The following is a 27,768-nucleotide window of genomic DNA, read 5'->3' on the forward strand; positions in this document are numbered from 1 at the left end:
TGACACTGCCTCAAATAACCTGCAAGGTTACTCTGTCACCTCCTGTATTGGATCTTTAATTGAACAAAGTCACAGAGTTCCCACTGTCCTTAATGTGGTAAGTTTCACATTCTCTTATGATTCAGAATGTAAGTATATTTTAGTACTCCTATGACCTTAGACCTTAGACTCCTGTGACCTTAGACTCTCTTTGTTTAAACATGTGGATGGGTGATATTGCTTATTTTAAATCCACAGAAAGGCTCGCAGTCAGATTCTTATTCTGGCCAGCCTTCTGTGGCAACTGGCAATCTCCAGGTAACACTGGGCAAATAAACCCTGACCTCGTGCCCTGTGTACATCAAAGAGTTATAATGATCTGCTATCAATATGATATTACCAGTTCAGTGGAATCATATATTTGATTTCATTTGGTCTTAAATTTGACCACGAGCTGATTTAAGAATTGAAGAATCTTAACTTTTGGAAATTTAGCAGCAAAACGGTGACCTTGCATTTACTTGTATCACTCACTACCTTCTGATGGCATGTAGTTTCTGCCATGCAATACAGAAGATGTAGACAAGTGCTGCTTGGCCACAAACTAAATGAGCACCTACTGAGCTGCTGAAGATTTGTTTCGTACAGAATTCAGTCTTGTTTTCCAATTTATGAGCAATTTGTTGTTCTAAGTTTAACAGGACCCTCATTACTGTTTGGTAACAAGAAATAAAGCCCGAAGGCGGTATCCTTAGCGGCCTCAATTCACAGACTCATTTCATGCCACCCTCAAGATGTTAACTCTTAGCCCTCTCCACAAAGACTAGTACAATTTAAAAGGGGAAGTCTCTCCTATAGCATATTTCTAAGACACCCATCCAACATTCCAGTTCTGTCCAGAGCTTGATGTAAATCTAAGCTTTTAACATAGATCAGTGGGATTCCCTTGGAAGCCAATTAGACTTGCAAGATCATGTCGATGCCTCCTTGGCCCTAGTACAATCAATAGCATGTACCATTCTACCTAGCACTGAGCCTCCAGGGCCCAGCCCTGATTCATGTGTGTTTTCAGACTTGTGAGCATTATGTGCCCATACCTCAACGTTTAATTTCTGATAGAATAAGGGAGGTTTCCAGCAAGCATAGGTCCAGACCATTTCAGGCTACTTCTACCATTTTCAGTACCCATGTGGACACCTCATTGACGTTCTAGGAATTCATCATGAACTGTTTGCCTCTGAACTTAATATCTTGCCCATACTATAAATGGAGAGCTTACAAACCCAGAAATCTTTGTGTAATAATTTTTTAACCAAACTACTTAATTCACCGACTTTGGGGCAGAAGTACCATCATTCATCAGATAAGAACTCATTTCAAATGAAAATTGCCAAGATTTTCCAATGCAGGATATTTTCTCTACCCTTCCTAGCCCAAACTTACTTTCTCATCCATTCCTCAAATTCTAAACCACTACTAAGATGAGTCGAACAGCCTTAATTTTAGGCTCTTCCAAAGAAAAAACAAACACACAGACAGCCAAGTTAATTTATGAAACACTGCTGCATTTATCTTGGCATTTATCTTGGCAGATTTCACTTCTCTCCTGTCTAACTCTTGCATGCTGACTCTCGCGCTCAGCAATTCATGGAAGGGACAAGTCATTTCTATATATTAAGCACCTTGGGCTTCCCTGGTAGCGCAGTGGTTGACAGTCCGCCTGCCGATGCATGGGACACGGGTTCGTGCCCCGGTCTGGGAAGATCCCACGTGCCGTGGAGCGGCTGGGCCTGTGAGCCATGGCCGCTGAGCCTGCGCGTCCGGAGCCTGTGCTCCATAACGGGAGAGGCCACAACAGTGAGAGGCCCGCGTACCGCAAAAAAAATAAAATAAATAAAATACAATTAAGCACCTTGAGGGCCACTGCACAGAATGATTTTGGTGTTCCTTCACACTTCCTATACAAGTTTCTTTCCTCATATACAATTTATTTGCTGGGTCTCTGAAACTGAATCCATCCCTTTACTTTAAACCTGAAGCAAATGGAGAGCCATTTTTATAAGAGCAATAAATGAAGGTGGCTGTTCAGATACTTTACTTGAATTTGTCTACACACTGAAGTACCTTTTTGTTAATACAAACCCTTCATATTCTAGCAAGCAGCTTCCTGAAAATCTAGGGCTGCTTAAAATTATATGACCAGGAACCAGGAATCCCCCCTTCCCCCGACACCAGCCCCTGTTCCTGGGAGTATGCCAGCAGTTTTGCAGGATTCATTCTGACAACTGTTCTGGTGTAAATATTTAGAGAAATCCTTTCCATTAGAGATGAAACAAAGTGTAAGTAACTGTTCCCAAAAGATATATCTTATTAATGTTTGCAACAACAGGCCTTATGCTATCTGATGCACAGATTCCAATATTGTACACTGGAGAAAAGACTAAGGGAAAAAAGAATCCAGATAGGAAGTAGATTGAACTCTATGTAACCTGAACTGAAAAATATAAGTTATCACCAGAGAGATGAAATGTTTTAATGTGTACAGAAAGTAGGGGAAATGAGTTAAATTAAATTGAAAATAGTAAAAATTGGCTACTAGTGTTTTAATGGTTTAATAAAAAGTGAGGGGCAGTTACAGATTTTTCTATCACCCTGCCAGTTCAGTGTAGTTCTTAGCTATTTCTCCATATTCCCCACAAAATGAAGTAATACATCTGAGATCCTATCTGATGTAAGTTCTGGTTTCTGTGTTGTTATTCAAGAACTATTAAAAGGGATAATAGCTAAGCTCTAATACTTGTATCAAATATCACTTGTTAAAACAGGGTGGTAACCTAGCCTCAAGGGGTAGAAGTGCACCAGTGTTCCACTTCTGCACTTTCCTGTCTGCATGGCATTTTCAAGTGTTTTATATACTAGGGGATTACACAGCTAAGTCATTTAAAACATCAGAAGCTTCATTGACTGAATTTCAAATTAATTCTAGTGTATTGATGATTACTGTGATACTTGACTAGAAAAGGTATACATCCTTTACACTACTTATTGTTTCCTCCTTTGCTTGATGATTTAAGGCCTACACTAAAATATAAAAAGCCAAGAATTTTAATTCAGTGTCTTTATTGATAAGTCACAATATAAGATTTCTCATTAGTATATGTAATTTTTTCTTCTTTACAGGAGTAGGATTTTTCTTTTTACTTTACATAGAATCTTTTTTCTGCTGAAAAGCATTTTAGAGAAAAGATGCTATATAAATAATGTTGTTAAAATATCTACAATGGGATTTTATTCCTCCTTGTTTTGCTTCTAACTTATAGTGACAGTCATTCACTGCTGAGTCTCCAGTTGGATCCCACTTGAATCCTATATTTGTTGGTGATTTTGCAAAGAAAATAAAAAGAGGTTTAAGGGAGATGGCATGGAAACTTCATAAACTTCATTGTAGGAGAATAACATCTTTCTCATTGCCTTTTTAGAATCTTGATCTTTTTGTGTTTGGACTATAGCTAGAGAAATGCCACATTAGAGGGTAGGTGGGTTGATTTCTAATTAACACTCTGCTGTATAATTTAGACAAATCATTTAGTTTGTGATTCAGTTGCATCCACTATAAAATCTGACTCTTAATCTTTCATTTATTTGAAAGCAAGAGACTGATCTTGAAGTCCCTGCAACAGTAAGATCAAAGAGCTTTCCCTTTCCTTCTTGAAGCATGCTCTGTCCTTAGACAACTATCCGTCAAAACTTCAAGAATGTGGAGTTAGAGCTTGAATTCAAAAGCATGAGATTCTCTTTGTACTTTCATGGAGTTTTTTAGATCATATTTTTTAAAAGCTAACAAATGAAAAAGAAGTTCTGTTGGGGGGGAAAGTACAGGGAAAATTGAAATTAAACTTAGCCTAAAATAACATAAATTCATTCATTCATTCAACAGCTATTTATTGAACATTTAGTATGTGCCGAGATTGCAAAAGTGAACAAAACATACGTGATTTGTAGCATGTCACAGTGGTTAAGGAAAAAAAATTAAAAAAACGTGAAACCAAAATTAAACAGTATTTGGCCTAAGATAAGTGAGAACTGTTAGGCACTCTTTCTAAGCTGTATAACTTTTCTTTTTAAGTATTGTTTAAATAGAACTGGAAAACAGATTGTTTACAAATAAGCCTAATGAACACCCAGATTTTTCTCTGGAAAACAAGGGTACTAGACATCATGTGGGGAAGACACAGGAAGGTAGAGGAAAGATCAACTGAAAACACTGGAATTTATTGGGCCTCCCAGTATTTTCTTGCTTGAAAATTTATGACCGATGAATAGGAGTCATGGCTTAGCATGACGTTTGTGACAATCATAGGAAGTTTGCTATGCAAACTATAAACGTGGTTGGCATTGTTAGGTAAAGCTTGTAATGGAGCGGCATGGTTTAGCTGAGCGAATTTCCTTTTTTGGCGCTGAATAATTCCTATAGTTGAACTTTTACACTAGTTCATTAACTGGAATTACTTTTATCAAACAGACAAACATTAAAATATTGTATGTTTAAACATTAGTGCACTTTTGTCCATCTCTCAGAGGCATTTTTCAAACCTTTTATGGTAACCCTTGACCACTACATGGAACATACAATCCGATCTACTTAAAGCTCCAGTTTGGCAAATGCATGTCAACAGGTTATTTGGATTTCTTATGTGATCTTTCCTAACATCAACTGAAAGCTTTAAATGTCAGTTGCCAGAATTCAGAGGCTTGAAAATAATATGATCCAGTTCTTTTCTGTATGTTATTACTAACTTGTGAAGGATTTTGCGTAAGGAGAGGTGACTATCAAGTGTTTTTATATATGTTATCTCATGTAGCCTTCACACCAGTCTCGTGATATATAGTTAACTATTTTAGAAATGAAGAAACTGAGGCTTAAACTAATTAGGAAACGGATCAAAATGACATAGTCAGAAAGGGTAGAATTAAGTGTATACCCAGATCTTATGGCCTAAAGCACAGTTTTCCCCATTACACTCTGCTTTTCATTAAGCCCATTAACGGAGAAGGCCAGAGGAGGTTTAAATGAGGGAAATTCTCTTTCTGCTCCTGAGACAGAACTACTGATGCCTCCTTAGACAAGAGAGTAAACTGGGCTAATTGACAGAAGTGGTTAGTTGGGAAGTATAATGAGAAGCCTTTAAACTGTTGTTAAAGCAGGGGCCTGATAAGATCACAACTACTGTTCTTAAAAGTTCACTGTAGTTGCTCAATGGGAGCAGAAGTGGTGGTAGGAAATGGAAAGATGTGAGCTCCGTTCATAGGAAAGGGTGATTGGAGGTGAGGGTGGGGAGGGCACCCGGCTGTCTGGCTTTAGCCAATGAATGGTGCCATTTACTGAAATAGAAAATACTGGAGAAAGAGCCATGTGGATTAGGTGTACATGTTTTATTTTATTTTATTTTTTTCTAAATTTATTTATTTATTTTTGGCTGCATTGGGTCTTCATTGCTGCTCGTGGGCTTTCTCTAGTTACGGTGAGTGGGGGCTACTCTTCATTGCAGTGCCCAGGCTTCTCATTGCAGTGGCTTCTCTCGTTGCGGAGCATGAGCTCTAGGTGCGTGGGCTTCAGTAGTTGTAGCACGTGGGCTCAGCAGTTGTGGCACACGGGCTTAGTTGCTCCGCAGCATGTGGAATCTTCCTGAACCAGGGATCGAACCCGTGTCCCCTGCACTGGCAGGCAGATTCTTAACCACAGCGCCACCAGCGAAATCCTACAGCATGTTTTAATAACTAGGAAGATTGCAGGGAATACTGCATGCAGCATAATTCCCTCACGTAACTGAAGAGGAAAAAGAGAGGCCAGAGAAGTGAATTACTTGACTGAAGTCACTTTGCAGTGGAGCCAGGAGTAGAAACAACTCCTGTGGCCATTCTGTTACACCAGACACCACACGGCAGATGGTTCCAAGGACTGACGTTCCAGAGAAGTGCTCTGTGGATCTTCTGGCAATCTGATTTCTTATTTGTTTAATTAACGGTCGTTTCAAAGAGAATTATTTGTTCGCTGGATACTTATTTCACAATCTCTTCATTTTCTTACTCCATGAGATCTAAACACTAAAAAGTTTCTATAACCTGTTGTCCTAGTGTAGCAAGATTCACAATAGGGCACAATTTTTAAAAAACAAACCAATGATACATACTCTCATCAAATACAGTTGTCAGTTTCCTCATCAAATATATTCTTATTCTATTCCTGGGAATGGTTAAGTTCAGATCTGGCCCTGAGATGGTAAAGTACCATTATGCCCATTATTAACAATAACATATCCATATAATTTTGTACAGCTTATAAACACATGCATATTTGTACGCATATTTGTCTTACAAGTTCATGGCCATTCCTGCATTACCAGAATCCCCATTTATCTCCTGTGAAGTTCCTACTATTAGTTTAATTTCTTTGAGTCTGACAATAAAGGCATGTAGATTAGGGGAAATCTTTGTTATGGATGAGATGATTCTTATTGGCTGACAAGGTGAATTGGTGGCTCTTTAAGGTTCTTTCCCATTTAAATACCCATGTATGAACTCATCCTGGAAGGTGGGGTGGGGGAAATTCCAAGGGAAAGGGGTACCAAATAAGCTATTTTAAAGACAGAACAGAAATGCTTTTAAATCTAAGAATAAAATTCTAAGCCCATGGCTCCCCTGATAGTCCTTATAAGCTAAAATAAATTAAAAATAAAGATTCATAGTGATACATTATTTGATAAAATATTAAGGAAAAAAACTTTCCCATTTTGTTATTTCACTATAATCATTTATTTTTGTTATATATCGGGTAATGAATTAGGATCTTGAAATTTGCTCCCTGATTAATATTCTGGTGATACAGTATCCAAAGGAACAAGCCTATAGAGGGTATGATGGAAGATGAGCCAAGTTGGATCTCTTTTTGTTACTAAAGATTTGGCTGTATAGTCTCAATGTAGAGTGATCATTATCATGGACCACAGGAACATTTATTTCATCCAGTGAGGAAGATGGAAAATCAGAGGAATAACAGGCAGGTGTCTCTGCTCCTACTCTATGCAAGATTCATGACTAACTTTCCAGGACCTGTCTCCACAATGCCTAAGCATGAAGAAATGAACATCAGGGAATGATCTTAAACCCTGGAAATGTAATGGGATATCGATGCTGTAAGAAATCACGCTTAGCTTCAGCATTTTAGTTCTCTTTGGCTTTGGAGAACTCTTAGATTCCATACCTAAACTCGTGCACGCTCAGGTGTAATGATTGAACTGCCAGGTTGCAAGCATTCCCCCCAACTTTGTTTTCTGAACTCCTATTATGCATGAACAACTTTTCCTAAAGTCCCATCACCTTTCAAAACCATGACTTTTCCTTGTTATCGGCACAGCCAACTCCTTGGCCTGCTATTCATGCTCCTTATGTTTAGTCATAACTTTCTCAAGCCTCTAATTCTCTCCATAAATTTCACATTCCAGTCAACCCCCCCCCAAAAAAAAAAACCTGAAAAGTGCCACTAATGCTAGGTGATCCTTGTCAAGGCACCAAAAATCCATAAGCCTCAGCTTTTGTTTTTGGGGAGTTTGGGGTTTTTTTAATAAAATGAAGGGGTTTAGGGTTTTATTCTTTATGATGCATTATGAACCTGTTAATGTGCCTTGTCCTGGGCTATGTGTTTGGGATACAGAAGGGAAATAAGACAAGTCCAAGCCCCAGGACCTCAAAATAAAACAAGCATTTTCACCTGCTTTTCTCCCTCCCTCAATCACCTATCCTTCTAGTTTGATATCTGAATTCCCTTATCTCAGTTAACCACATCATTTTATGCCTAGTTTCCCAAGTTAGAAACCCCCAACTCAACATTTATTACTCTTTCATTTTCCCATTGAAAATTGCTTGTCAAATCCTGTCAATCCTGTCCAATCTTCTTTGAAAATAACTTTAAAATCCATGCTCTCTTTTTGCATCCCATTAATACTATTCTAATTCAGCTAACAGCAATGCCAGATACAGAACATAATATCCTATTGACTCTCTCAACTTTTAGTCTCTCCTTCCCAATGATTCTTTTCTCCACCATCAGAGATGATTTACTTAGAACCAAATTAGATCATGTCACTGATTTGTCCATAAACAGTTCATCTAAATTACGTGTAAGATTAAATTCAAATCCCCACCCAGTTTCTCCTTATTTCTCAATATCCAGCTCAAATGTCAGGTCTCCCAAGTAGGTGTTTCCAGGTGGTTAGTTGTTTCCTTTCTCCCTGGCCTTGTACACAGTGTTTACCATGGTGGCTTGACCTTGTTTATAGTCTCTGGCCATACTTGGAACTCCTAGGTCTTATCCATCTTTTCATCCAAAGCACCAAGCATTGTTTGACAAACTGTCTGAAGGAAAACAGAAAGCATAGTGGGTGTGCTCTATGGTAGTAGAACTTTCTGAAAGACGGATTAATGTTCACTGTGGGGAGATGTTTGAAGATGTTCAATATGAGGGGATGCAGTAAAATAATTATGTTGGCTGCCCCCAAATATCATAAGATTTGTTTTACTAAACATGATTAAATAGACTGTTCTGGGGAAGCTGTTTGAACTAAATCCCTCTAAAGTTCCAAAGGTTTATGCTTCTATCAGCTGGAAGCTAATTAACTGTGTGGATGTCAGTGTTCTCATCTGAAATCTAAGATCCCATAAAATTCCACAGTTTTATATTCACGATTATCCCAAATGTTCTTTATATATGCCTACATAAACATTACTGCTCATAACATTCCCTCTCTTTCCATTTGTCTAAGTTCTTCGCTTCCTTCAAGTGCCATAACTATTCCTAATCGTTCTCTACAGTCTTCAGATACCTCAGCCATCAATAATTGCTCCTACCTTTTGGTTTCTGTTGTAAATTTCTAAACTATGTATTTACAGCCCTCGGAATATAAACAGACTATTCTACTAACTGTATTGTAGAATTCTTGAGCCAGGGACCGTGTTTTGTCTCTCAGTCCCTGCTAGAGAATTCCCAGTAATCACTGAATAAATATTTAGTTGTGAGGATGGCCATGATGTGACACTGAGAGTGTGGTATTTGTATCACCTGCATCACATTCACCTGGGGTGCTTCTTATAAATGTAGCTACCTAGGCCCACCTCTTCATTCCCAAATCAAAATCTTCTGGAGTAAAACCTATGCATCTGCATTATTAACAAGTACTTCAGGTCGTTTTCATATACAGTAAAGTTTGAGAACCACAGGCATAGACCTTCACGTTCTCTATACCATTCTAGTACCATTTCCATGGCATGCCTGACCTCCTTCAGTCTGTTTAAGCAGTTTCTTGTCGTCAGTGTGTTGCTGGAGTCCCAGAGGACTTCTTGCTCAGAATGTTGTTTGAGACCACCATTGATAGCCATTAAAAGCTGTGTCTGCAAGTCCTTAAAATGTAGCCCCTCTCTATGACTGTTCGTGACTCCTCGGTTCCTCGAGGTTCCCCAAATCTGTGTTAGAAAGAAGCTTCAGCATCTGCCCTCTCTCCTGTCTCCTTGCTTGGAGGCTCTTGAGGAGTTATTATTGACTAAAGCTTCCAGCTGCCTTGAATAAGAGTGGAAATAGTACAAGGATGTGTTTGGTACTTCTTGAGTAAAACAAAATGTCTTATACTTACTGATTTGTAACGAGTGCCTGTAAGAGTGCTAGGTGCTTACACATGGTCTCGCTTAGTCCCCCCAGTGTCTATCGAGTAGATATTTTCGGGTTGCAGATGAGGAAGCTTAGGCTCAAAGAGGTTACCCAACTATTGTCTAAATAAATAATCAGACTCTTATTTGTGAACTCTTCGACAGATTATTGGTTTTTTTCATCTTTGGATGTTCACCAACTAGCCCAGTGTCTGGATGTTAGAAAACTTAATTGTTTAAATGAATAGCTAGTTGAAGAGGTACCTTCTGGTTTTTCAGTTAGTAAACGTCAGCACTCTGAGTCCAAAGCCAGTTCTCCACCGCCCAGTTCCTGTTCTCCTCTAGGAAACATGCAAGGCCCATTTCTGAATGAGGGGGTACCACAGTGAATCATGCACATAAATACAAAAATGAATCATACTCACAAAGGTGCATTTCAGCTCCTTCTGTTCTGTCAGCAATTTTGTGAATCTAGGAGAAAAATCCACTTATTTTTTTCTGCTCAGGACTTTAGATGTCACACATAAAGCTGGATTTATTTAATGGTATACCCACTATTTGTACATCTTGTGCCTGTTAAAATATCACAAGTCCCTTGCCTGCTGTTTGCTTATGCTAAGACTTCAGCCATCAGATATGTTACTTTAGCATGCTATGTGGTGAGAAGATTTAGGTTTATTCAGAATATAACAAAGTGGAGCTTGTTTTTCGGACAAACTGAAGTTTGTTTCATTCAAGAATATGAACTCAGTAGTTATAGAATCATACCCATGCAGATTCATTACCATTAAACTATCACATTTTCTGTTTATGTTGATTTCTAATTAATTCTCTCCTTAAAAAAAAAAAAAACAGAATGGCTCTCTCAGCCAGACCGGAGCACATAATGATTCCCACTGTTGGATGAACACTGTTGGATCTGTCTCATGAAAAACGCTGTTATTACCACCCACTAACTCATCAACAGGTCCTGGCTCTCTACAGAATCTGGGTCTCCATTACCCCTGTCCACGGCCTCTTATCCTCTATTCACCTCCACTTGGGAACATGGCCACTTGGAGAAGGGGAAGCTTTCCCCCCAATTAGCAACAGCTGGAGATGCTGATTCAGTCAGTACCTTACATTTTACACCCGTAGCAGAGTACTTCATGATAGATTTTCTACTTGTAGTTAGGAAAAATACCCACTATTTTTGGTTCTACAAATGCTTTCTGTTGCAGTTTCAGCAGTAGTGTCAACTATAGCTATCTGGTAGCTCATAGGAAAACTAATATGGTTTTCAGTACTTTTGAAGAATCAACTTTGGAATTAGCCCTTAGGTTATTTAAGTCATTTAATGGAAAAAAAAAACCATAATAGTGAGATTCTAAAAGGAAGGTTATAAGTGAAAACTATAATGCTGTTGCTCTAAATTATTTAGACTGTCAGTAGGCGTCACTAATGGCAAGAATTCAGAAAAATACAAAAAGGATTATATTCAAGATTGCAAAATGTTTTACTCTTTTTATTTATTCTTATGACGTCTTACATATTTCATAACTTTCCTGTTTCTTCTCACCACCACCAACGCCCCCTCCCCCTCCACACACACACTCCAGTACAAGAGAATGAAAATTTAAAACCCCAAAACAAACTAAAATTACTGCTAGAGGGAGGTGGGAGGAACAAAAGAGAAATAACATGTTCCCAAGAGCAAAGTACAGGTAGATCAATGTACAGTCTCTTCCAAGATTGCAATCTGAATGTAAATTCCCTATTTATGTCTAGTTAGAACATTATCCTCTAATATAAAAATTAATAGGAAAACATGTTTTCGTGGAATACAAGATGCTGGTTCTGTTCCATGACCCATAAAATTAACAAAAATTAAAGTGAATAACTAAATCAGGCAAAAATGTGTTCTTTCCTTTCCCTCTAATATCTGCTTACCAATGCAGAGTCTGAAGGTACTTGGTAGATAATCCCAGCTATTTACTTTGGTCGAAAAGGGTCTGTAGGATCTGGCTTTAACCTCCTTTTCTAACCTCATCTCATACCAGTCACAGCACTGCAGCCTCATTGGTGTCCCTTGTGCTGTTCCTCATGCCCTGGTCCTTCCCACAGTCTGTGCACTGGCTGATGCTGCACCTGGGGTGCTCTCCCTCAGGTTTTCATGGCCGAGTCCTTCTCACCCTCCAGGTCTCAGCTAAAGGGTAAATTTCTTAAAGGGACCTTTCCTGACCAGCATATTTAAAATAACTTCCCAGAGTTATTCTCTGCTTTACCCACCTGTTTATTTCCCGCACAACACTCATCACAATCTTTAATCATTTAATTTTTTGTTGACTTGCTTATTAACTGATTAACGTCATGAGATCGGGAACCAGATGTCTTATTCATTCCTACGATTTCTGCACCATGTGTTGTGTTGGGCACATAGTAGTTATCAGAAATTTTTGTTAAAAACCTTAATACTAGTCTCCACTATATATATATATATATACATATATATGTACACACACATATATGTGTATATATGTGTGTATAATATATATAATGTATGTATATTAAATATATATTACATATAATATATATACTATATATAATATTATGTATATAATATACATATATATATACACACAATGCAACCCACTTTCATCTTTCACTTCTAGTTCTGATGCTATAGCCTGTGCATAGAAAAAGCACAGCCATTGTCCACCAACTTGGCATCTAGTTCCAAATATTCATCATATCTTAGATTTCGGGAATTCTATATCTGCCATCATTTGCTAGCCATGTTCTTAATATTTTGAGCTGGCTTGATTTTAGTGGAAAGTCTAGCTAATTGCTACTTAATGTTAGGCCTGTTTTATTGCGTGGTTTTATTTTAAAGTATTTATAGAATATAAATATTAGACTCCCTTCAGGAAATTATTATTCAGTAAGAGAAAAAGAAAGATTTTCCAAGTTTTCAAAGAAATAGTTTCCATTAAAAACAGTGTGTTTCCCACATAATAATGGTGGAGCCCTAACTGGGCTGTATTCAGCAGCTGGTGAATACATTCCTCTCTGAGACTATTAGGAATTTTGTGAACCCATTGGTCTGGGCACAAACTTTCAGAGTATCAGAAGTTGATTCACTGGGACAAAAGATGTGGCAGACTCAATGATTTTAACTGCTTCAGGTCAGTCCATGTCTGTGCTATTGATTTGACAAAAGACCAAATAGAATGTGTGGGTGTCATGTGTCTAATACAGGCGCACACTCACACACACACACACACACACACACGTGTGCATACATTTATATATTTAAATAGCATAGGTGAATTTTAATTCATTTAATGATTAAAACATTGGTATATGAAGACATTAAAATCATCAGATGATACACAGTACTTCAAAAGTAGCAAAATCTATATATGTATATATATAAACATGTTGCTCTTTTAACAAATTATTAGTCAAAAATAATAATAGAGGACTATGATAGACCTCTGTTCATCCAGGTATCATTGTTTAAGAATGTAAAGGAGTATTGTGTACCAGTAAGCGATTATATTTATTTAAGCAGCTTTTGATATTTTGCTGTCTATACCTAATACTCCCAAGTTGCCCAGGTGGTTCTAGAGATCTCAGCCATTGTCAATTCTGCCCTAAAAGCTTTAACCTATGAACAAATAAGAAACATTGACTCTCAATATTTTCTGGGGTTGATTCAATAGAATTTGAAAGAGACTGCCAAGTTATTCAAGTTTTTAACATTAGATTTTTCTTAAAGTGAATATTGCCAAACATTCCAAAGGAAACATGAAACATCTCTTTCCATGACCAAAAGATTACATTAAACTTAAAAATGATTTTATAACAATCAAGTCCCAAGATCTGATAGAAATATGCTGTCCTTACTTAGGCAAGAAAAAAGTCTCCATTTTCACCAGGTGAATGGATAACTGAAGTAAATGACACCTAGAAAAGCTTTCATTATGTTATTTTGAATGATTTATTTCATAATTAAGCATCCTCAAAATGTATGTGATTTAAACTTGGTTTCTTTACTATGTGTTCATAGATGCAGTTCACTAAAGTCAATTATTATAGGTACTTTCCGTTAAATATTTACTGCTTTAACATCGTTATTTTTTTAAAAAAACACAAATAAATGGCTTATATTTTATATTTATTGCTTTCATCCATTCAATAATCAAACACTCTTTAATGAAGGGACTTCCCTGGCAGTCCAGTGGTTGAGACTCCGCGCTTCCCCTGCACGGGGTGCGGGTTCGATCCCTAGCCGGGGAACTAAGAGCTTGCATGCTGTATGGCCAAAGGGGGAAAAAAAAAAAAAACACCTCTAATGAGGACCTGTTCAGTAAGCAGCTACCCTGTGTAGAAGCTGAGATTTATCTGGAAAATTACGAAGAAATTATCTAGACCGACTATATTTCTGCCTTCGAGAAGCTTCCAGTCAATGCGAACGTCCTTGTAAAAGGAGAGGACATGGATGAAAGGATAGATGTAAAAGTAACTTTGATTATAGAATTTCACCTGTCTCTTCTCCCTACCCTGTCTCCTAAGGCCACTACATGGAGAAGAGCAGACAGTGAATGTTGTAAAGACAAGAATGCTTTAGGGAGAATCTGTATGTTTCATTGGTTAAAAATAAATTTATCAAATTGGTTAATTTATTAACTTTTGATTATCTGAATTATAAAATCAATGTTACCTTCATGTGTTTAGCACTTCCTTTGAACTTAGTCGAACCTATTATAAACCTAAAGTCTGTTAAATTTTGTACTTCTGGAAATTCTCTAGCCACAGATAAATGACTCTCAGGTAATTGGCAGCATGCAATAATGGATTTCTTCTGCATAGCAATTTACAGTAGATGTTAATATTTGCAGTTGGGCTGTAGAAAGGGATTAAAGTAAGGGAAATCCTTGAAGTTTACACTTAAATTGTTACAGAAACAGAACTTAGATTCCAATGCTGCAGTTGGTTTGGTATATCATAAACATTGAAAATAGCAAAGATTGTGTATTTTCCAAATGCTCTAGTACCGTTTAAAACTCTATGTTCTGCACCTTTTATCAAAAAAGTTGAATTAACTATCATGACAATAGCCTTTAGGAACAGTTGCATCAGTTACACATCACAAGATTCAAACAGAAATAGTAGGAAGACTTGCCTAACAGCTAGAGAAATTGAAGTCACTTACACAGGGAGTATCGACAATTCAGATACTGAAAATTGGTTTAAGTTATGCATTAAGGTATACTCTTCACTTTTAACTTTCGTATACAAATTAAGAAAAGATACTTTCCTCTTTCCCAATTTTAGGAAAAGATATACAAATTTGACCATGTATTTGAAGCATTTGTAATCAGAAGTTCCCAATTTAAAGTTCCCATGAATTCTGCCCATTTATTCACTTTATATATACCCATGTTACACATCTAGAGTTTACTTATATATAAACAGATTGGTACCAGATATCAAAGATATAGGTTCTAACCTTTGATCTAAGTTCACTGTTTGTCCAGCAGTTTACAGCATTTCTTTGGGTCCTAGTTTGGGGTTCCAAAATAAATAATTGTGATAGCTTCTACCCTTACTAACGGCAGTTTCCACGGTTAATTTAGCTTTCTATGAGATGCATGCAAAAAGTGGTAAAAATTGAAAGCAAAAGTGGTATAGAAACACGGAGTATTACTAAAATTAGCTGATAATATATATTTTCCTTATTTGGACTACAATTCCTTCTTCTGGCATCTTCGGCACCTCGCCCTTTCAAGATCTCTTCTCTAATTAAAAGACGCTCACGTACATCTCCAGCAACCATCACGATATTAAGCTCCATCTACTAAGCATCACTTTTTGGACAGTTCACAAAATCTGCAAAATCAGTGATCCCAAACCACGTTTATATTTGTAGACCTTCTTATTCTATGTACCTTGCCACAGCCCTTCAACTGTGGCTTTTATTCAGCCGTCCCTTTCCTTTCTCTTCACTGGCCAGACGTAAAACACAAATCCTCTTACTTATTCAGTCCACATTCTGTTGATCAGCATATTTGATTGAGTCCACCTCCTAAATATCCTTGGAATATGCATCCCTCTCTCACCACATTGCACTGTCTCTGCTATATTTTAAGCTCTCATCAGTCTTTTTTTTTTTTTTTTTTTGCGGTACGCGGGCCTCTCACTGTTGTGGCCTCTCCCGTTGTGGAGCACAGGCTCCGGACGCGCAGGCTCAGCCGCCATGGCTCACGGGCCCAGCCGTTCCGCGGCATGTGGGATCTTCCCGGACCGGGGCACGAATCCGTGTCCCCTGCATCGGCAGGTGGACTCTCAACCACTGCGCCACCAGGGAAGCCCTCATCAGTCTTTTTACCTTGATCCTTACATTAGTCTTCTCCTAGCTTCCATGCCTGCCATGCTGCCAGGGAAATTGCCTTTCTGATGCAGGTGGGATCGTATCACTCACCAGATTGAAGTCCTCCAAAGCTACAGAATAATTTCTTTGGCAGAGCCCACAAGGGGTTTCATAATCTAGATCTATCCTGTGCTTCCAATTTTCTTGATGTGCCTCATACCTCCATTCACCACTACTTAAGCATAAGTTGCATGGAACGCGTGCCAGTCTCCTTGATGGGGTAATTGTGGTGTTCCTGCTTCCAGTCCCATCATGGCCACTTACATGCTCATAACGTCAACACATTTTCTAAGATTAAGTTCAAATGTTAGATATTCTGTGAAACCTCCCCACCACCAACCCCTCCAATGCTCATATAAAATAGTAGTACAGAACATTGTTTGCAAAAAAAGTGATTCAGAAATAGGAAATGAAGGTATAACTAGAGTGGGGGAAAAAGAAGCAGCATGACAAAGTAGAATTCTATTTTCTCTCTTAGAATTATAAGATTTTAAGACTGAAAGGGCTGTTACAGTCAATCCAGACCAAAGTTTTCTGTGGTTTCCATATAAAAAGTAAAAACTCTTGCCTTAAGATGAAGTTTGGGAAATTTGTATCTAGTTGTGTCATACCAACTGCATAATTTGAGTGATCCTTGTACAGGGTTCAAGAAAGCAAAATGTCATGCTACTCAACTGTAAAAGAATCTAGAATCATAGAATCTGAGCTTCATAGTCTCAATTTTTCTTACTTCCCACAGCATAACACTTAACCCTTCCAGAAGAAGTAAAGTTTGCCATTATTTGTATGTGCCCATATTCAAAATTCCCTGATTAAAAACAAACAGAAATTTTCTTTGCCAGTTAGGACAATTATATCTTCTTTAATTTTTCGACACTCTGTTTCGTCAAAACTTTTGTCTAAAAAGGCAAAATATGGGGAAAAAAGAGTGATTGTAGTACCATGTGTGAGTTGAATGTGCTACAGTTCATCAGCAAAAGTGTTAAAGAGGGAATTAAGCAAGATACTTTGGCACATCTCATAATTTGGGGCAAAATTGTTACTAATCCTGGGACCCATACAGAGGTCTCTCTGGCAGAAGTTTCCAGGCATTCAAAACCCAAATTTTTAAATAAAATTTATTTCAAGATATATCAGTTTTTGAGGCTCAGAATATGTAAGTCATATTTATTTTCATAACTTATCAATTTAAAGTTATAATTGACAAAAGTTTCAAGGGGCTTACACTTACAATTGTGTTCCTTTGAGCAATTGCGTTTCAGAGATGAGATAGATTGATGTGGGTCAATCCAGTCCATCTTCATTTAAATTCAGTCACTTACTTTCCTGAGCTTGGAGTGATTTTCTTTCAAACTGAGGTCCCGTTTTCCATCAGTAATTCTTATGAAAAGGTTTTACAGGTTTTGACCTACACCTCTCACTTTTTGAAATGGGTCGATTAAATTCCGAACACATGGAACTCTCTTCACCCCTTTCTTTTTTAGGGTCTTTCCCAGATTAAAATATGTACACATTTTCTGTAAGTCTCCAATGCTGGAGTTCCTGGCATGAAAAATGACCCTGTTCCTTGGAAGGCAGTATTCACTTACAAGTCCCCCAGGTCCTGTAATGTCTAAACCTCCTGTGCCACTTTAGATGTCTGCCCCACCCCGCAGAGGAGCATGTACAGGAAGAGCAGACTTCCCTTCCCCCACACATTTCCTCAGTTTATTTACAAAACGTCTTGGAATGAGAATGAGCTGCTTGTGGTTCCTGTGGCTGATTCAGGGATGGTTTCCTCCAGGCAGAGAATGCTGGTCAACCAAATGACCTTTCTGCAGCTAACCCGTGCGCCCCTGTGGGAAGGCTGATCGGGCTTATGGGTACCCCTTCTAACTAAGCCTGGTGGGATTTGTTTTTGCAGTAAAGAACTTAGCAATAATCAAACATCACTGTGAAGATAGACTTAGTCATTGCAAGCTCCCTCCCCGCACCAACAGTAGTCAGAGAAACACGGGGATGCCTTTGCACTCTTGTGCCTCAACCTTGCTTCTCATAGGGTCAGGATTATTCCTTTCTGAATTCCTGAAGGGACCATAGAGCTATTAATATTGTATATGAATAGAGAATACCTTAGGAGAAGAAATCATCCCAAACACCGGCTACATGAGAGATGCACGTCAGTCAGCAATTTTCCATGAGCTCACACATAGGTGTCTGTGACCAGTTAATAGTCATAAAAAAAGGTTTAAAGTTGTGAAGATCTCAAGTAAACATGAATCTTCCAAATGTTTGTATTTGTTCAGACTTGCTAATTAATATTCTCACCACACATATGGGTGACTCATAGAAACCTTGGGATTCTCAGGGATATGTATAGTAGTAGCCCTTAGAACAGACTGGTCATGTCCTCACCAAATATATATTTCACTTAAGTAAATGAAAGATGAGGGCACAAAAACTGTAAGACTTCTCTCCCAAAAGATCGAATATTGAACATAACTTATAGTAAATATTATTATAAATACTTACATATGATCCACGTGGAACTACTGATAAGATAAATCACATTTTCACCTTTATATCAATTTGAACTGATAAATATTAAACGCATGTGAGAAGAAATGTTTCAGGAAAGCATTGGCAGGGAGTGAGGTGCTGAATAGCTACATAGTTGCAGAATCAGTTTGCTTTGAATCAGAGAGTGAAATGGTGTTCTGTAATAGACCAGAGTTGAAAAAGATATCTTAAAAATTAGTGTCATTACTCAGATTAAGCCCCAGTCTATGTTGTCATCCTTATTTGAAGACATTAGAGACATCCACCACATAAATGAAAAGCAAAACTAATATGTATTGATTTCAATGAGTGAGCACAAAATACCCGTCTCTAATCTGCCAGGGTGCTAGTTCAGTGAGAATACTTCCACTAGGTATATACTATCTATAAATATTTTGGGGCAATATATTCTTATTTTTCAAATGCTCAAATTTTTAAAACTTTGAAATTAAAACAATATATGTCTGTATTAAAGGGAAATACCAGATCACAGAAAAGAGGGAAAAATTCCCAACTTATTCACCCATTACCACCAAGTTGAAAGCTAATAAAAGAAAACGTGTATCCTGCCCAGAGAATGTCATTGAACTTCTATATCTATGATTTAACTTTCATTTTTGTCTTTCTACATTTGTCCCCCTAGTGCATCCTAACGTCAGTCAAGGCTGCCAAGGAGGCTGTGCAACATGTTCAGATTACAATGGATGTTTGTCATGTAAGCCCAAACTATTTTTTGTTCTGGAAAGAATTGGCATGAAGCAGATTGGAGTGTGTCTCTCTTCATGTCCAAGTGGATATTATGGAACTCGTTATCCAGATATAAATAAGTGTACAAGTAAGTGTCTACACAAAATTATGTTTTTATCTCATCCTTGGGGAACTTTCCAAATTTGAAATGGCCTCTAGCCGTATTTGTAATATTCAATGTTAAGTAAATAATATTTACCTGACACTTAGGCTAAACCATACTTGAACTCAGCCCTTAGGGCAGGAAGATTTTCACCACTATAAAAAATACTCCAGTTTTGAGGGGTGTTTTTTTCATCATAAAAACAAAAACTGAGAACGTGGTTATCATTCATTGAACCTGTAGAAAGGTACCACAAGCACCAGTGCCACCTGAGTTCCCACCACCATCACAAAATCCAAGTATTTAATGACTGAAAGAAGTAATTCAGCTATTTTCGCTTCAAGAAGGATTCCAGTACAGCAACTGAAACATTTATTTATCAGTTGGAATTAAATGTTGGAAACACTCTCAGATCACATCTCATCTGGACTGAAAGTTTACTCTCCACACCGTAGACCCAGTAACCTTTCGAAATGTAAATTAGGAAATATCGCTACTCTAGCATACATCACATGTGGCCCTGCCTTCCTCTGCATACTCAGCTCCTACGACTGCCCCTCAACCACTTTGCACTAACCTCACCGGCCTTCTTGCAAGATCTTCCTACTTCAAGGCTTTTGAAATGACTGTTGTACGCTCACCGTCCTGGCAGTTTGGAAAACTCTTTGCCCACACCTTTGCTTGGCGGGCTCTCTCCTTTCATTCAAGATTCTGCTCAGATGTCACCTTCTCACAGAGGCACTCCATGACCATCTTGTCCAAAATAATCAACCTCTTCCCCTCATCAGTCACTTTTTATATCTTTTTCCTACCTTTTGTTTTTGTCGTTATTTTTTCCAGAGCACTTATCACTCTGGAAGTAGACTGCTTAGTTTCAAAGACCACTCTGCTCTGTGGTCCTGAGCTAATTACCTAACCTTTCTGAATCAGTTTCCTTCTCTGTAAAATGAGAATCATAATAGGGGCTACCTCACTGGGTTATTGTAAGGTTTAAATGACAATATTGTAAAATACTTGTAGCAGTGTGTGACATACAGTAATCACCATATAAGGATCAACTATCATTATTGTTTATTGTATCTCCCCTCCTAGAATGTAAACTTTGTGAGGTATGGGCCTTATCTCTCTTTTGTATGCTGCTGTCAATGTACCTAGAATAGGGCTTGGCAGACAGTAGGCAACGAAATATTTGTTAAATTAAAAAATAGACCTCAAGAGCAGCACAAAGGCAACATCCTAGTACGTTTCATCAAAGTTCTAATGAAACATTTTCACTATCATTTAATATAAATAGACACTTGGTCTTATAAGCATCCTTGTCAAAATTTTTTTCATAAGGCAATAAATACAATAATTTTGAAATCAATGACTGGTGTACCTCAACTAAATGACTATGGAGGAATCTTTAATTTGGTTTGGCAAAATAATTTTGAGCCTAAGTGTTTGACATACAAGTTGCATGTGCCTGTGTTGTAAGCATACAGAACTGGACCAACAATATATAGTTAACTGACGCTAATGGAAGCATATTTCTCTTTTCTTTTTTTGTTTTCAGAATGCAAAGCTGACTGTGATACCTGTTTCAACAAAAATTTCTGCACAAAGTGTAAAAGTGGATTTTACTTACACCTTGGAAAGTGCCTTGACAATTGCCCAGAAGGGTTGGAAGCCAATAACCATACCATGGAGTGCGTCAGTATTGGTGAGGAGGAGCTCTAAGACTTAGGAGGGATGAGAAACACCAGAGATGATAATGTCAGTCTCCATGGAAACGCTGCTCAAAGTGCTGTCTCACAAGAGCCTGAGGGACCACCTCTAAGAGGCTTGCTCCCTCCTTCTTTACAAAGATACCATGCTAATGGGCCTTACTCAGCGTGTATCACAGTAAATTTAACACCCTGTGCGTGCACTGTTATTTCTTAGGAACCATCGATAACTATTTCAACTATTGTGATCATTACAGATTTATTTTGTATCATTATCTAATGAAGTTTTACTTATAGTAATTTATATGTATACATGCACACTTCCATATATATATATATATACACACACACACACACACACACACAGAAATTTGATCTTGAACTAAATTTCCACCTTAGGGTAAGAGTTTCCACCTAGATCTAATGTCAACCAATGACCAAACTTATTTTCCAAAAGGAGGAAACATATTCTCTGGATACAGCCCTTTAATACTCAGTAGATGGATCAAAGACTTCGAGAACTGGATCTGATATGGTTAAAAAAATTCTCACTTTTTTCTCTCACACTGCTTTGCTGAAACACCCTGCTTGCACAGGTATTCAGACACAAGGAGAGGATTTTGGACTTAGACTGACAGAAGGACACAGTCCCAGGGCCTGATTAATTGCAGGCTGAGTTTCCTGGAGGAGAGGTTCCTCAGACAAGTTGTTTGCCTAATAACGGATCACTGTCAGGCTATATTTTCCCTGTTTTAAATGGTGTGCAGCTACTACAGCTACGAGCTTGGTGAACAGTTGGGGAGCAGATGCTAAACCAAATGGGGAAACAGCATACTAAATCTCAGAATCCCCTGGGCAAGAGCTGCAAGAACCTTTTGATACTGCAGTGCTGTTGGCAAATGCACACAATTGTCCCCTTGATTCAGTGCAAGATAGTCTCCAGGACACCCCTGGGCTCCCCACAGACATATCCATTAGAATCTTAAGTACTGGAGAAATAACTCTAAAGTGGTGGTTTAACCATTTCAGGTCCACATGAGACATTTATTTCTAAACAAAGTGTTTGTGAGAAGGAAACAAATGGATGATATTTTAAAGATAATCTCAGAAGCATCTGGAAAACAACTTTCCTGAAACAGCTCATGGCTCAATTTGGTTCAGTCTTATTTTTTCCTCTAGTCAATAAAAACACAGAAAAATAAATTAGAAATAGGGTAAAAGGTACATGAGAAAGCACTTCAAGTTCATCTCTCTGTAGGTCCTGAGGGCTGATGATTAGAGGTGATAACTTCCAAACTGTGGAGAAAATAGGGAACAGTTCTGAAAATATTCAAGGACAGAAATTCAGGATAAGTTGCAGAAAGTCTGTGATATTGCTCTACCCAGGAAAGGGGCGAATGTTTAGATTTTCTTAGTTGTTGAAGGTGTAGCATCAGTCCTTCAAAGTCCATTTATTTAAATGTGTTAATGCTTTCCTATCAGAGAGCATTTAACACCTGGCACTGTTGGATTAGCTATTAAGGCTTCCTGGTAATTTATAATACTATTTAGACAAAGACTGTTTGGTTAACACAATTACGTTTAAGAAATTTATATATTTTAGAATAGGGGTTAGCAATCTAAAAGCCATTTAGTGAATCAGTCTCATTGAACAGATAGGTGTAAATGACCTAGGACATAGGAATTGGCAAATCAACTTTAGTTCCCAGCTGGCTCTTGTTGCTTGCTGCGTAAGGGCTGTCTCCCGTCACGTGGTATCTGGCCTACAGGCACTTGTGTGGACCATGCCTGTGGGATTGCCTCAGAATTTCACAAAAAATGATGACTTGCTTGATGATCACAAAGGACCATTAAAGGCTGTTCCTTTAACAAATATGAAAACTAGGACCCAGAGAGCTGAAATGGTGATCCCAAGGACACAATGTGAGTTATTGTCAGTGCTATAATTAGTACCTCTACTCTAGCTCTCTACGGCAGAAGTTGAAGAATGTGTCTCTCCCTTTGCTAAAATCTATACTGCTTGACTTGTTTCTTACCCAGATTTTAAATTGAGAGAACATGTCATAAACAGAGAATACACCACCTTCATACAGAGCTAGGGTAAAAGATTTATGTCACAACATACCCACTCCTCATGGTTTGCAAGTCAAATTAAGCAAAAATGTCGACTGAATCCAATTTTATAGGAGAATGTATTTCTTCCACTTTGTGCTCCAGAAATTTGCTTGCTTTCTGCACTGTCATTCTGCCATCCTCATTGCTCTTCTTGGAGAGTTGGTGCTGTTCAACTAGTCACAGAGGGAAGATATCTAGCTCCAAAGAGTGAGTAGCAAAGAACATGGCCTTGCTATGTTCTCTCTGGAACCATGCAGTCAGGCAGCAAGAATGAGAACAAATGAATAATGTTGTAAGACCATTACTGGTGAAATATCCAATTCAACTTTCCTTCCAGTTCAAGAATCCCTTTTACAGCATTCCAGGCTGACGATCAACCACACCATGACCACTTCCAGGGACAAGGAGCTAACAACATTTTTTGAGACACTTGTTTCATTAGTGAACAGTTAAATGTTCCAATGTTAAGATTGTTCTTAATACAGAGGATAGAAGAAATGAAGTTTCTGTTGAGCAGTTCTGTTTTTTTCTTAATTACCTCTTAACCAAATAGTGCCCCAGATCTATATTGTTCATTTAATGACCTGAATACTACTTAAATCAACCTATTTGCTGTCTTTACATGATCAACAAAGTTTCCATTCTTTCCAAAAATATTTTTTGGATACTAACATTAAAGGTTCATTTGAAAGTATTTAGCTAAGAAAATTTCTTCTCCTCTCAAGGCCTTTTAACTATCCCATCTTATTAGAGCTCTTTATATCTGAACTCGCTAGTTGTGAATATTTTTCCTCCTTCTTCAATGGAATAATCTAAGATTGGCACTAAAATTTCATTTTTAGAACCATTCATCATCTGACTAAAGACTCATAGCTACCTATGTTGTAATTTTTTAAATCTGTTTTTCTTAAGTCTAGGTGTACATTTGCCTAGACCACCTTTGCTTTTATGAAAATCACAAAAGTTTGGGTGATTTCCACATCACGTAATTTTTTTCTCATTTAGTCCATGTAGTTCTGGCATTAAATGAATACTGAACAAAGTTACAGCTCACAAACTTGGATTTTTATTTTTCCATTTGCTTTCTTGGAGGTGTTTTTATTTGTATGTGCAAAGCTCCCCTACTTTTTAATGACTAATATTGGGATCAGAGATATGACCTTAACTGGCAAGAGATTATGATATCATTAAGTGATTTGGTTGCTCTGTTCTTTAACCAACTGAACATGAAGACTCCTTTGAAAGTGGTTCAGTAGAGTTCATTTAAGTTCATAGAAACTTAAATTCACTTATCTAATCATTTCCATTCAACTCTGTGTTGCATTCAGATACCTGAAAGTGACTGAAAAAGCATGTGAAAAAAATGTATTGTGCATGGTTTTAAATTTCTGAAACATTTAGGTTATATTTCTTGAGGTTGTATGAAAAATAGTATTCTGCTCTAAAATAAGAATTCGTTAAATCAGAAGGCAGCAAGGTTACTGGGAATTTGTTTTTGTGGAAAGAGAGTCATATCATCTGAAAGAGTTACTGTTGCAAGCCGTTTCCTTTGTAAGTCAGGAAATTTTATGAACATAAATATAAGAATATCACCTTGCAGGTGTTTATTTTTATTAGAAGTGCAAAAATCTGTTATAATACCTTGTAAAGCCAAAACTGAAAAGATTGATACACACAGAAAAAGGGAAACATCTACAAAAGAAGTTTTAGAAAAAGTATATCAGTTCATCCTAAAAGCCTGTCAGGTGACTTCTAGAAGCAGTTTATCAGCTGAAATTGACCCAGAATTCACTTAAAACAGATACTGCTATGCCTGATCTACACCCATGAATAAATGACAATATTTAAGTACTCAAGAAAAGGCACATGAAGTAGAAAAAGCACTGAGTTGTAGGCCAAGCACCTGAATTCATTTTTTGCTTAATCATTCTCTAGCACAGAAGTTCTCAAAGTGTGTTCTCACTACCTGCAAATGTGCATCACGTGTATCATTAGAAATGCAAATTCCCAGGCCCCACCGCAGGCAACTGAATTGGAAACTCTGGACGGGGAGAGGTCCAGCATTCTTTGTTTTAGCAAGTCCTCCCTGCGGGTGATTCTGTTGCACACTAAACTTTGAGAATCAATTCTCGAGTATGTAATAATGACTAACCTATCAAGTTATGGTCAGGATCTATCAATAATTGTAGCAGTGCTCTAGAAATTGTAAAGCATTGGTCAGTTGTGAATAATTATATTCATGCCTGGGTTAATCAAATCTACAGTGAAAAGTAAACCCAATGCAAGAGTGAGTTTACCTGATAATATGAGGACCAAAAAGTGGAAAACATTCTATTCCTGCTTTCACTTTCTCTTTGTTTTATCTTTAAGTCATCTTGCCCAACTTTGTTCTGCAGGATTTCTGCTCAGAATTTGGGCAAGTATTGATGGAAGCATGCCTTCTTGTTTATTTAACAATTGTGAAACTATGTGTGAGCGAACTGAGGCTGTTTCTGGTGTTCTGTTTCAGTGCACTGTGAGGCCAGTGAATGGAGTCCTTGGAGTCCATGCACGAAAAAAGGAAAAACATGTGGCTTCAAAAGAGGGACTGAAACACGGGTCCGAGAAATAATACAGCATCCATCAGCAAAGGGTAACCTGTGTCCCCCCACCAGTGAGACAAGGAAGTGTACAGTGCAAAGAAAGAAGTGTCAGAAGGGAGAACGAGGTACAATCATACTAACATGTGCTTGTTTGAATCCTCATGATTTGATGCAAATTTCACTTTATTTCTTAGGAAACATTTATTATTATCACTCACGTCTGAAAACCCTAAAATGTGTACCAAACAAAGAATATGTTGGCTGTAAATTACAGAATATCGATGTGGTAATTTTTTTAAATGGAGCTTGATATCAGAACTTTAAACTACACAAAAGTGTGCTAATTGAATCTTAGGGAAGGGGGCTGCATTATAAGCATATAATATATGCCTATATCTTCCTTTTGGGCCATTATCTTTCCTATCGTCTACCTTCCTAGTACCTGGAAAACTTAGGGGAAGCCTCAGAAACACAAGGTCTAATAATAACATTTGATACACGAGCATGGTGAATACCAGCCATCAGCTTACTCCTTTCTTCATTGCCTACAAACCAAAGTAGTGCAATTAGGTGTTAAACTTTTGTAGCTAAACATGTTTTAAAGGTTACATATTTTATAAGTATAATACAAGCATTCGTGACATTTTATCCCCAGATTTTTTTTTCATATTACAGTAATTTCATACATCAGATTATAGAACCTACCAAATCAATATTAAATAACTCTGTGTAAGGGCTGTTCTGAAGTCGTATGAGTGCCAAGGAAAAATATATCATTTAGTCTGATGCTTTAAGGTGATTAAACTTCCATATAGAAGATCTGCAGTTGTTGACTTTTAAAATATAATTTTTCCATCTTTCTCACTAATCCTCAGCACCACTGCCTACAAATATGTTATGTAGCTATTGGTGAGCCTATAAATGATCCTCTCAATTAATTGCAGCTTGGCTGACTCTGTAGTTGAACTTCCTTTGTTTATGTCATTCATTCATTCATTCAACATCATTTTATTGAATTTTTATTTTATGGCCACACATAGTGCTAAGCCCTGGGGATTCACAACTGAATAGAGTACCATCCCTATCCTGAAGTTATACTCAGAGTCCAGTGAAAGGTTGAGATGTTTAAGCAGATAATCACAATATCACATAGTAAGGGAGGTTTGGTGTGTGGAAAATTTCGATGGAAACACAGAAGACGGTGCTGTGAAAACTTGAACTTTGCTCGTACAAGAAAGGACTTGGGTCCCCCGTACTTTGCAGTGTCTTTCACTGTACCGAAAGACCAAACTGACCATCATCAGGATGGATACAGCATGTCGTTGCCATTAGTAATCAAGTAGTTAATGTGATAAGCTTTTTGAATACATGGATTATTTTAAGGGAACTTCAAGTTTTTGTAAATTTATAGGAGGTTTTGATTAAAATTAGGTTTAAGGAATGAAAGTTGGCTAGTGAAAAAGGTCTTTCTGGCATTTGTTACCAATTAATTTAAAACATCTTAGATTTTAAAAGTTGGATTTGGAAATAAAATATTTCATCACTCTACTTGTTGGTAAGCTCCCATAGCCGTACATTTACTTATGTTTACTAAATTTTCTTAAAATTTAATGACTTACAGGTGGTCTTTGTTCATATTATTCTTTCCACAAAGATTCTACATTACTAATCAGTATTTAGTATACTTTGCTTTTAAAATATAAGTGAAGAAAATCTCATCCAATAGAAAAATTAAATTATGATACTAATTACATTTTTTTCTTTTATTTGAGGATGTGGTCTTCTAATATATTTTGCTAGCACTGACTTAAACATTAACATTGAAAATGTTAGTTTTTAAACTAGCAACAACTAAGATAAGTAATGCCATAAGAAGTTTAAAATAGT

At 37.5% G+C, this 27,768-nt stretch overlaps 1 protein-coding gene across 1 annotated transcript in view; it reads left to right on the top strand.

Moving 5' to 3' along the window:
* RSPO3 (R-spondin 3) overlaps positions 1-27,768 on the top strand; it is a gene marked incomplete at both ends in the record, with an annotated part of 75,899 nt that overhangs the window by 12,374 nt on the left and 35,757 nt on the right. Inside the window, 3 exons of the mRNA XM_082669145.1 lie at positions 19,272-19,463; positions 21,034-21,180; positions 25,809-26,006. Of these exons, the coding sequence (XP_082525271.1) occupies positions 19,272-19,463; positions 21,034-21,180; positions 25,809-26,006 (537 nt within the window). The remainder of the gene's footprint in view (positions 1-19,271; positions 19,464-21,033; positions 21,181-25,808; positions 26,007-27,768) is intronic.

Source organism: Grampus griseus (assembly GCF_964374135.1).
Source record: "Grampus griseus genome assembly, chromosome: 13".
NCBI classification, from domain to species: Eukaryota; Metazoa; Chordata; class Mammalia; order Artiodactyla; family Delphinidae; genus Grampus; species Grampus griseus.